We start from the raw sequence: 12,281 nt of genomic DNA, 5'->3' as shown, positions 1-12,281 counted from the left end.
GGGAGCAAGTCGAAAATCATCTTTTAATAAAAAAAGCAAAGTCACACTACGACTGCGTAATTCATGCTGTAAATGCGGTCTTTGCGTTGGGCTGATCGATCATGATGAGTCGGCTAATTATCGATATGCTTTGCTGACCTTGGACAACAGAGTTTCCAGCGTTGGAGGGTCGCCCCATGAATTCAAGTTATCCATGGAACTCTTCAAATATAGGCCATACTGTGATAAATTTCTGGTAATTATATGCCCATTATATATATGGCAAGCTTCTAGATGCCGTGGGACACTGGTTGTAATTTCATTCTGTTCTAACACTGCTTCTGGCAAATTGGCCTCCAGAATCGAGCTTTTTTTTTTTTTTTTTTTTTTTTTTTTAAATTTTTTTTTTTTTTTTTGTTGCTAAACACACAATTACTTACATTGCCTTACTCTACTCACAACAATAACTAACCTACTTACAATACACTACATTATTGTTATCATCATCATTATTATTATTATTATTATTATTATTTCTAATGCTTTTACCGTCTTACAAACGTCACTTACTTACAATACACATTGATTGCTTATTATGAATCGAGCTTATTCGACTCTATCTGACTATAAAAAAGTACGAACTAAATAAGCCACCCGTTTTCATCGATCGCGCCCTGCTTAATGCGGTTTGTATACATTGTTTTCAATAAAACAGACAAGCAAATACATGGAATTGCAGTGTTATCAGTAATGAGGCTCGACTATAAAGCATGTGATAAGATCTTGCTTAAACACAATCATGCTTACCTATCCATGCATATTGTGCGCTATAAAATGATTGAAGTAAAGTAGAACCTCGTTAATCCGGTCACCAACGGGCCACTAAAATCAGGGCTAGCTGTATTAACGGGGTGACCGTATCAAAGGGGTTCTTTAAATAAGAAAATGACTGACTGAGCTTTTGTTCGGGCCAGAATAAATTGGCCGTAATAACGAGGTGGCTGTGTTAACGGGGAGGTCGTAAGGAGGGGTTCCACCTTTTGCAAAAAGTTAAATCTCACGACTTTGACAAATATTCTGAACAGGATAACAGCGGGTCAAAAAGATAACAATGTCTTTGTTAGCAACTTACTAGTAATTTTATTACAGATTTCTGAATTTTTTTAATTTATTCCTTTGAGTTACTGTCTTTTTGACTGTAGTTTGCTCCAGTATTGCTTTTCGGTCAAGGAACCCCTAACGCTTGAACTTTTGTCCAAGGAACTTATTTAAAAAAAACATGCATGACAATCTAGCTTCCTTTTAGCAACAAAGTACTTTACCGCAAATAACCTTTGACATCACTAATTGGCCAATAGATTAAAGTTCACATTTTAATCTTTTACCTTTTACAGTTGAAATGGTTTGAATCTAGACTAAACTAATCTCTCTTCAATTTTCTACTTTGCTGTGCGACGTTCAAAAGTTGAATATGTATTTCGAGAGATGCTGCTGTGAAAATAGTACTTTGAAAATTTGTCAGCGCTTGTACATGTTTTGCCGGAAATATTTTATCACCGCGCTCATTGGACTTCACGTGGTAAATGAACTATCGCTCGATAAGTACGCCTGCAGTTCTCCACATTTTAAAAGATTAAGAGATTACGACCTCACCGAGGGTTACGAGAGGGGTAAGATTAATTCAAGGGGATTTTACTAAGTAGGGGGATTGGTACAGAGTTGTTGATGGGGAAAGACGCTCAGATCACGACACGAATTTACTGGGGGCACGGCCGTCGCACGAGTTCTAAGACAGCTAGGGGAAAAATTATTATTTAGCGTTGGACAGGTCCCAACCTCTTGCACAATGAGTGTGACACGACAGAGCAAGCGAAAAGTCCGTAATGGCTTTCCATGTGGGCCAGAGAGCCCATAAACACAGCGCTTTAAAATCTTTAACCTTCTATACTTAAAAAGCGACGAGTCCGTAGGTTACTGAGAAGCTTAAAAGTTTCGATTCATGGCCAGACATCTTTTGTTTATCATTTTTTTTTAAAATGGGAGTCAGAAAACAATGTTTTGATCACTCGAAACGATCGAAGCATTCTGTTCTCATTTTAATTGACACCTCCGTTTTATCATATTAGAAAGGATTACCTTTATAAGATCCTTTGCTTGAATCAGTTCTACATTATCTTAGCCGGTAACTGATCGAAGTACGAAATAGCCGTAAGATTTTTAAACTGAGCGTTGAATAATTTTAAAATAACTGTCAGCTGGGATGGCAGAATTTTGCCTGAATATCCTGTTAACGTTAAATAGCTAATACATGATATTAAAGCTTAGCTTTTTAAGTCTTACTTTCGGCGCCAAATAAACCCGCTATTTCCTGTACTTTCCGCTCATCAAGCCACTTCCGACCAAAATTTTTACCGCGCATGCCCGGTTTAAATACGAACGACTGAATGGATATCTGAAATGAGCGCGAGGTTATTTCTAAACCGGACGTACGTTTTTATATAAACGTATAACGAGCGGAAGCTTTTCGATTCCCTCAGTAGAGCATAAACGTGCAACTGATCACAGGCGTGCAAAACATGTTACAAAAAACGTCGATGAAGATGTTTACAATGAATTCGGCGAAGAAACTAATTTTAAAGGGGAACCGATATAAAAGTTCAGTTCATTAACGTGATTTCTAGGTTTTCACCGGTTGTTAAAATTTGCGGGCGTTTTAATTTCGTCTTAATATCGACGGTTGTGTTATTCCTGGCTTACTGAAGAGAACAGCTTTTCTTTTGGTATTTCCCTTAGAAATAAACGCTTTTGTAAAACACCATAGCATATAAAAAGTAGTAATGATGATCATATTATTTTTGGCTGGCTTTTAATAAATTACAATAAAGTGCCCTTTGGCCTTGAGCTTTGCAAGTTGTCACTCAGTAACAAGCGAAAACACGGAAGCCCTCCCACCCAGGCACGAAATCACACGATGCCGAATATAATATTCACTGCTACACCGGAAAACACTCTATGAGAAATCTGCGAACGTGACTTTTGACAAAATTTTTTTTAAATATTAAGGAAGCGATTTATTTACCGGCGATTGATGTGCAACAGAACGGCTCCTCGCTTTTATAAATTGTTTCAAGATTTTTTTTTTCTCAACTAATCATAAAATCAATATAGATAGTCTCTGTTCGACATCACCAATAAAAACACAATTCTCAAATTCCAAAATTCACTGACTATGCAAAGGTCCGTCTTATTCTAGACCAGTAAATTCGTAGACGTTTGACCTTGTCACGCAGTGCTAACCGGACAAAGTTTGCAACTCGTAAAAAGTTAATGCAACCAGTTTCTATTTTTGTCGATCAAGGGGCGCTGCTTCGCGAGTACCAAATATACCTGCCTGCGACTTTATATTGCTTATAATCATACAAAATATTTTGTCTTGGTGTTCCATTTTGCAACACGATCCATCCTTAAATGTTACCTACGTTTTCGGCGATGGACTTAGAAATATATATATGTTGATAAAGCTAAGTTGATAAAGCTACACTTCAAAGCTGATGTTTTTGAGTGTGGGTGGCGCTTGCATTCGCGTGTTTCGCAGAGGTAGAATTCCCGCGGCATTCAAGATCTCTGACCTGACCTAAAGTAACTTCAAGTGCTGCTCCACACATTGTAGAGACTCTCAAAGTTAGGTCCAGTTTCAATGACGACAAATTTTTTTTCAACTTTTTCGTTTCTAATATACTTTGAAACTATCTTAGAGTTGAAACAGTCTTAGAGTTGAAAGTTGGAAAAATTTAATTAGCCTTCGCTATCGTCGCTATCCCTACAACACAAAAAATACTGACCGTTTCGCTGTAGCTGCTTTTGTATCGTGTCTGTATTGTCTGGAATCAATTACAAATGCCCGAAGGCAAACTCTTCATTTTAATATCAGTTCGTTTTTATTAGAAACTTTTTTGGTGCGGACAACCTCGTGATACAACGGGCTAACTGTCTCTGGCGTTGAGACTACTTAAGGTTGGATCTGACAAAGATAACTATGTTTAATAGCGGGCCTTATTCACGACTGACACTATGCTATTAACCTATATCTATATTCCATCTTGCGCTAAAATTATCGGCTCGACGTCTATTTTAGATAACTACAATGGCAATTTGAATGGCCTGCATTTTGAAATTATTCGCGGTGTATTCTGAGTTTTTATCAATCTGACAATCCGTTTATTTATTTATTTATTTTTCCTTTTTACAAATGCATCAAAACATAGTGTATTTCCAAACGTATCATTTTAAATTTACAACATTATCAGAAGCAAACATTATATGTGCGGTAACTCAGGCATAATTTTACAAAGAATCTAGTTGCGATCAGTCCCAATTTTCAGTTGTTTGTTCCTTAGGAATCACGAGGCTTAATTTGCATCACTATCAGGAAAACCATCTCGGCGACTCTTGCTTGATCAGGCCTGTTTCACAATGATTTATTTCCAGGTTAGTTAACGGACGCATTTAATAATTTTCATAAAAATTAGACATTCTGAGCGGTCAGCTGTGCAGTTTTCATTGGGAATTAACAAAAGTCCTTCAAGACAGATTCAGACAGACGCCGGTTCCATTTTGCCCTTAAGCTCTCTCAGTCTGGTCTCAAAGAAAAGTTGTTATTTTATCATAAAACATGGCTAAACGCACGAAACATTTCAACGCAACCCTCTAAAACTTTGTTGCCCACGATGTGTTTACGCATTTAGTTTCTCTTCAGTGTGTGTTGTGTTGCTAGACGCTGGTGTCAAATGTTGTATCAAGCTTGAGAGGGCCAATTTTGCATCAGAGCATGAGCACTAGTTTGGTTTGGTGTTTTCAAATGTTCAGAAATTTCCGGCTATATCGCCGTGTCTCCTAACATTAACTCCTGCACAATACTTGCAGTTAAAATTCCTCTGGTCTGCTCTTGCTCAAACATGACCAAGTTTGATCTATTTTGCCTTCTCTTTTAATATTCCACCGAAGTAGAGCTACTTGAATCTGACAATGCCGTCGTCGATACAACTCGAAGCCCTCCACATACGTCAAGGCTCCAAGGGCACATGGAGCCAATGAGAGCACTTGTTATATGTTGACACTATTATGAAATTCAGCAAAACCTGTTCCCTCAAGTTTCTGCATAATTCTAAGAGCGTCTGGGTTTAGCCTACTTCCTCGTAACATCTCACTGCAGCACGCTCGTGGTGAAACAACATTGTAAAATGTGTTAAAATTCTCGTGCGTTTGACCGGCCCTTTTCGAGACCTTTATACTAATGTGGTTTGCTTGAAAATGTCTTAGTTGAGAATTTGATATTATATCAATACTATTCAGGTGATAAGCCTGTTTATTCTCCAAGCCATTCTTCCTCGCAAAGTATTTCATTGGAAACAATTAGGTATTATGATACCGGCCCACGCAAACAGTCACGCGTTATAAATTTGGATGAAATTTGCTGTTAAATACTGGCGTAGCTAGCTGACTGCGGTAAAAATTACATATAATCACATACAAAAACACTAGCCAAAAAATATACTAGTACAATTTACTTTTACACAGATTAGTCGCTGATTTTTGTAGCGGAGTTTTAATCTCATCCTGGCTCATATCCAGATCTTAGTGTTCTAACCATAGTGTCCGGAAATTTTTCATTGCGGGTGGGAACAACTGCGAAAACATGATGCTCACCCTAGACATGTCAACATGACTCTTCTGGGATGACAAATAATTCTTGTTTTAACACAGTCTTTAGTTGCAGCAAATAGCAGAGACGAGGCGATCATTTTTTCTGAATGCATTGTTTGGCCAACCTTTGACATAAACAGCGCCATATTTGCGAAGCCCAAGGGTTCAGGCAATCAATGAAACTCGTAAAAAATATTGTCCGTAAAAAAAAATTGGTCGCAATTATATGTCCAATGTGAACCTAAGCTAGATACACGATCGGTGCTTCGTGTTACAAGTAGCTAATAAATCCGGCAGTTTCAAGATCTGCAAGATCGCTTGTCCTACTTTTTCAGTGACCTCTAACCTGCTCTACTTTTCAGTCACAATTCTTTAGTGCAAAAGGAAGTGTATCTTAATCAGAAGTTTACACCGCGCGCTGTTTTCACACCTTGCGTTGTAATCATCGTAACAGACCTCTCGACGCACATCAAGTTTTAAAACAAGATTTTAACAGCGCGCTACAAATTGAAACGCCGCCGCCGGATTTGTACGCGTGTTGTGTGACTTTTAGTTTTCTTTTTTTAAGAATATAACTGTAATACGAGCTTCATTATAGTTATTTTATCAAGTGAACTGAGAGCATGATATAGTGAATTGAGAGCATGTATTCAGCATTTGCGTGATCGCGTGATCGTGATGGCCTTGAACTATCGTCAACTCACGTGATCTTTGTAGCGGAATTTTGTAGTCGAGAGTTTTTCTCCTCAAGAGACAAGATTATGCAACAATGTTTATAAAAGATGCTTGATTAAACAAGACAGTCATTCTTTCATTGAAAGATACTTTCGAATGTCACCCACAGATGCTTTCCTTGTAATTAAGCCGAGCAGGTTTTGTTGAGAGCTCCTGTTCAAATGAGGCCTTCTACATGCACATGTTGTGCAGGGTCGATGGCGGTCGGGAGGCAGTGACTGGTGTCGATTTTGGAATCAGTAAATACGCACTGCTAAAAACAATGGCAGAGCTCATTGAAAATGGGATATATAAACATCGACCTAACTGGGACCAAAAAACTAATACGTCGGTTCGTTTGCCCGTGTCGGGTAGGTCTTCCGGTAAAGGTATAATGAGGTTTAACGGTGCGAGTAGAGCTGTGAGAAGTCAATCGTTTCGCAAACTCAGTACACGCGACTCTAAACAGATCATGACTGTAACAACGTTGTAAGTTTCTAACTGGCCGACAAAGTACCTTATTTCAAATTATATATATGTTTTTTCTTGTCTTAAACTGATAGGAAATAAAGACCTAGATTAGTTTAGCCCGCTTTTAATTTAGACTTTCGAGCTAGTTTCTTACATCTACCCTTCGATCAGAAAGACTGTGGATAGCAACAGAAAACCGTGGAAAGATATATTGGTGGCATCAGTTGGATAAGAACTTTGAGATTCTAGTAATTAGAAAAGTAGTGCCTCTTTTGTCCCTGAAAAATGATTAACCGACACACAAAACACTATCTGAAACGGAACAAAGAGATTTGACTTGTCTCCTGGAAACTTCGGCCGCCGCAAAAAATGTAAACAACATTGTCCGCACCAATCAGGTTAAGATAAAAATAATTAAAATAAAGCCTTTGGGCATTTGTAATTGATTCCAAACAATACAGACACGATACAAAAGAAGCTACAACGAAGCGTTTTCAAAAGGCTGGTATATTTTTAATTGCCTTCTTTTTGCTTTCAATCAGTCTTCAGTTCGCCTGCTCGTTTTGTTTACATTGACTTGTAAGTACACACACTGAGGAAGGAAGGATGTAATGAACCTAAGTGCTGACGTTTCCGAAGAAGTTTCATTGGAAAGTAAACAGCCCTTTAATTTGCCATGAAAATTTTCAAGACAAATTAGTCAGGATTAGACCTGAAAACAAATATAAATATTAAAAAATGCCCGTGACCTTTGGAATAATAGACTGCACGTACTTGCCCTGAACCCCAAGATTCACTGATGAGGAATGGTGGGCACTTAAACAATTTCCTGTCTGAATTAACTTTAATTTCATTTTTTTTTTTCGATCTTTTAAAGTGGCGGTCTTGCATTACGGGTTGGATTTCAAGGAACCGAATTCCACCGTGCGTTGTTTTTCTGTACATTGCAGAAATTTTTTCACGTTTCTAGCGACAAAATAGTTTTTTAAGTATCAGTTTTCGAGGAACAAAACTTGACATTTTCCCTGATATCGCGGAACTCGCACTTGAAATCGTTTATGTATATCTTATCAGATTTGTTTCAATGCAACCCACGCCAAACCGGTAACTGGTTCATTTCAAATTCATATGTCTGTTCAAATTTGTCATTTGTATATCAGGTTGAAAACATTGCTGTCTAAATGCTGCATCGTGATAGTTTTTTGGATATTTTTTTGAGCTTAGAAAGTCAGTCGTTGCGAGTTTCTTCATTTTCTCATTCTCTCGCTGAGATTCAGAATTAGAGATTTATACCACGTGAATAATCTGGACTACGCACTACGTTATTTACTATCAAGTAAACATTGTACAGACCTGAAATGTATCAGGGTTTGCAAACTACAATTACATATTCAACCAAACGGGAAAAAAGTTGATTGAAACTTTAGACCAATGTTTATAAAACTGAGTCAGCTCGGAATATTATTTTGGGCGATCCTTGTTCTATTTCAAAAGTTCATTGAAATTCATATATTCGATATTAGACGAAAAGGCTTAACTGACGTCAAACAAAAGAAAAAATATTGATCACTAACAGCAGTGACACAAGGTTTAAATTCCATTAAAATCCCATGTTTTTCACTTCGAATTTAATTCCAAGAGCTAATTGAGCAACATTTTGCGATTTTGCATTTAGAGAAGAAGTTACAAGTGCTGCAGTATCGCCGAGAGTGACATGAATCTGTGAGCAAATATCTTTTCAGCTATAACTTACTCCCGCTAAACGCTGACGTCTTCCACTCAATCGACTAAAATAGCGTGACGTTAAAGAACAAATCCACTCAGTGACAAAAGGAAGCGCCTAGAAACAATGAAGAGAATTAAGAAGTACTAAATAACGACAAGGTAGAAAGATTTAGACCACTTTACAATCGAAACAATTTTGATATTGGGATTTCCGCGTATAAACTTGTCAACAAACATTGCGGGGTTGTGAACGCATTAAGAACAAGTGAAAACAGTGTACGGTACAATCGACCAATCATAGCCATTGACGTCACAATAGCCTTGTCACCTCGTCCTTCGTCACGCCCCCTTCGTTCCCACCTATCCCGTTGACTATTTGGTTGTAATATTAGAGCGGCAAAGAAACACAGGGCGCTTTTGTAGTTCTTCGCGGAAATTTCATAGCGAGACGGTAATCCGATTCCTTCTAAATCTTCCTCAATTTGAGCAGACACGTTGAGAAACGTTTTGACACATTTTTTACGGCTGTAAAAAGCTTCATCGAAGAAGACACACGCAGTCGAAGAATCTGCAACGTGGTACAAGGAGTCCCCAGCAGTGTAAACTGAACAGATAAACATGGTGTTTGTGGACGAAGATAGAAAGCCTTTGCACGCCGCAGATTGGACGATAATAGCGGTTTATTTCCTGGCTTGTATCATTGTTGGACTGTGGGTAAGTTTAACACTTCTTAGTTCTTTTGCGAGGCATTATACTAATGGCCATATTTGCTCTGTACTGGTCGCTTTGCAAAGGGGTCGTCTCGTAGTAACTCGGATGATCGATCCAGTGAATATTTGCCAGCGTGGCTTATGCAAATCTTTAAATTCTGCAAGGTTTCGACTGTGAAACTGGCTAGTATTTGCCTTTTGCAGCTAAAATATCATTCAATTCGAGAAAGAAAATCGCCTGGCAACGAACCGTCACACGGCGAAATGAAGATGTTTTTACGATGCGATTCAAAGCGGTTTTCAATTTCCTTCGCCCGTGTGGGAACTTAGGGTAATTGAAGATTTATACTGCGAAGCGTTGTTTTAAACCTACTGCACAAAACTGCGCGTCTCGTTAATCACCTTTTGTGTGAATTGTTAAATGAATGGCAAAGTAAATCACGCTATATAAAGTGGCCCGGTTTTTTTTAAAGCCTTCTTAGGCACGGGACCAATTGCCTTTCTACTTACGGTATGTGCGAAAGCTACTTATGAATGAGCGCTCGGAACAAGATCTGCCCTTGAATCACTTTATTTCTGCAGCTGTTATTTGGAAAGGTGAACAACGGCAAGGTTTGTCTGCGACATATGTTTAAGCGAAACTTTCGGTGTTATTACGTAAGCGGCGGATGAGCGCCGCGTATGAATATTACCTACACTGCAACTGTATTTGCAGTGCAACGACGCTCCCTGATTGGTCAGTCATGCGTGCAGCTTGACGCCACAGGCAATAAGTACTTCAAAAATACAGCGCGAAAGAATGCATTACGTATCTGGTCTTTATCAAGACTCTTAGCCATTAGAAAAGCCCTTTTAACCTTTGTTTTGCAAGAACCGCTAATTTATGAGTGAATTAATTCTGCCAGCATTGATTCATTTTAATTTGCTGAATGTTTTCTTTTCAAAATATGTGTAGTGGAACAAGATTTCTTATAATTTGCAAATAAAATTTACCAAGAGCAAACCAGTTGCAATAAAGCAATCCTTCAAGTGAATTTGCTATTCTTGCTCTTTTTACTGCAAATTAGCCTGTCAATTTGCATAAAATCCAGCCTTTCATTACTAAAACAGACATTCCACATCAGTGATAATCGTTGTTTACCAAATGATGTTCCTGTATTGAATTTGAGTCAAGTACACCATCTGAAGCAACCATTGCTTCAAAATGGAACTAAGCGAATTGGTGTCACTTTCATTGTGGGTACAAGTCCACTTCAGTCCCCTCTTTTTTTAATTTATTACAGCTCAACAGTGTATTCCTTTATATGTATGCATGTACTTAAAGGAATATGCTGAAAGAAATATACCTGAAATTATGTCATGCCAGGTCAGTACCAGGTGAAGTTGGCACTGTTTGAATGCTGTTCCAGTCAAGATTTTTGCTCCAGTTTGAAGACTTGCACCAGCTTGCTTGGTTCAGTATTAAGTCAGTCTCAAAGCAGACTAGAACAGGTTTCATCATCCAAGCCCTGAGGAGGTCATGTGCGCCCTGCTGGATGTAGTTCGCAAAGAAAACAAAAGTGTCCGTACATGAAAATACATGTATAAACGGTATGAAACCATGTCATCGTATACTGGACATGGTATATTGTATACTAGACTAACACTGGCACAAAGTTTAAACAGCTTTTTCTTCCCATGGTTTAGCACATGACCAAACTATAGGAAAACCATGGTGTTTGGACCCAAGGGCCTGGGGTCACTGGCGGGATTTGAATTAAGAACCAAGATCAATTCAGTATTTGTATCATTCTCTCAGACCCAAATAAATCCATCTGTGGTCAATACTTTGTCCTGATATAAATAAATTTTTTTAAGGATGTGATCAGTGCTGATTTGTTCATAAATCTGGCTTGTATATTTAGACTTTCCTCAGACTGTCTAGCGATATATTTGATACAGTGTATGTACATTTTTGTGGTTTTAATGAGGTTGTAACCACAGTTTCATATAAATTTTTTGTTAAAAATGGCTAGAGAATCTGATAAGTGTGTGCCACAAGTCTGCAAAAATGCGTCATCAACAATATTGCATGTGTTCATATTGTGTTCAATTGTGTCTGTCAATTGTATGATTTAGATAAAAATCAAGCAATTAATGCTTGAGAAATACCTTGAGCAATTTTAATGGCAATTTAAGAGGTGTTGTAGTAATTGAAGATTTTTGAACCTGCTATTCCACTCAAGATGCATTTGTTAAAAATATCTTTGGAATGGTAAACAATATCCATTTGATATTTATTACGATCACTGAACATAGGAAAACTGCGTAGCAAATTCTATTGTGAGATCAATGTTGCCCAACTCAGAACAAAGGCATAGCTTGTGTCTTATTTGAAGTTGGCTTAATTTGCTCAGCGTTACCCTTGCTTACAGTATACATGAAGATAGATTTATTTAGTGTTTTGACAAAGCTTGAAAAACCATCTACTGTACACTTAATTCTGTTGGCTATGTAAATGTACAATGTAAACAAACAGATATGTCAAGGGTTTTTTGGCCAGTGTGGAAGGCCAGGAAAAAAAGATTGTTGTATCATGGAATAATTGAGAAAAATAATAATATTTATAGGGTAATCTACCAATTTAAAGTATTTTAAACACTGTACTTAGATTCTTTGCACTCTTTGTTTTGGAATAGCGTGCAGTATTACGTAACAATTGTCAATTCACCCATATCTATAGCCTATATTTGCATGTTCCAATATAGGGCAAAACAACAGAAACATCGAGTAAATGTAAGGTTACTTCTTTACATGCATGTTTTTTAATAGCGTAAATACAACCACTCATTAGACTGCTTACATGTATATATGAATGGAAGGGCCTAAATGATCAATAGAAACTTTACGTTACATGTTTAAAAATCCCATCCAGTGAATTACGTATCAAACAATTGTATTCGCTCATCTGGAGCCTTCAAATGTATGTTCCAATATAGG

At 37.7% G+C, this 12,281-nt stretch overlaps 1 protein-coding gene across 1 annotated transcript in view; it reads left to right on the top strand.

The window, feature by feature from the left end:
• The first annotated feature begins 8,957 nt into the window (after nt 1-8,957).
• The window catches only part of LOC110039715 (sodium/mannose cotransporter SLC5A10-like), a 16,941-nt gene continuing 13,617 nt past the window's right edge, over nt 8,958-12,281 (top strand). The window contains exon 1 of the mRNA XM_089280878.1: nt 8,958-9,306. Within this exon, the coding sequence (XP_089137004.1) occupies nt 9,211-9,306 (96 nt within the window). The 5' untranslated portion in view covers nt 8,958-9,210. The remainder of the gene's footprint in view (nt 9,307-12,281) is intronic.

Source organism: Orbicella faveolata, unplaced genomic scaffold (genome assembly GCF_042242905.1).
Source record: "Orbicella faveolata isolate gen_17 unplaced genomic scaffold, um_ofav_v1 contig_48, whole genome shotgun sequence".
In the NCBI taxonomy this organism is placed as follows: domain Eukaryota; kingdom Metazoa; phylum Cnidaria; class Anthozoa; order Scleractinia; family Merulinidae; genus Orbicella; species Orbicella faveolata.
Note: the sequence above shows the minus strand (reverse complement) of the source record. Positions and strands in the feature narration are given on the sequence as shown.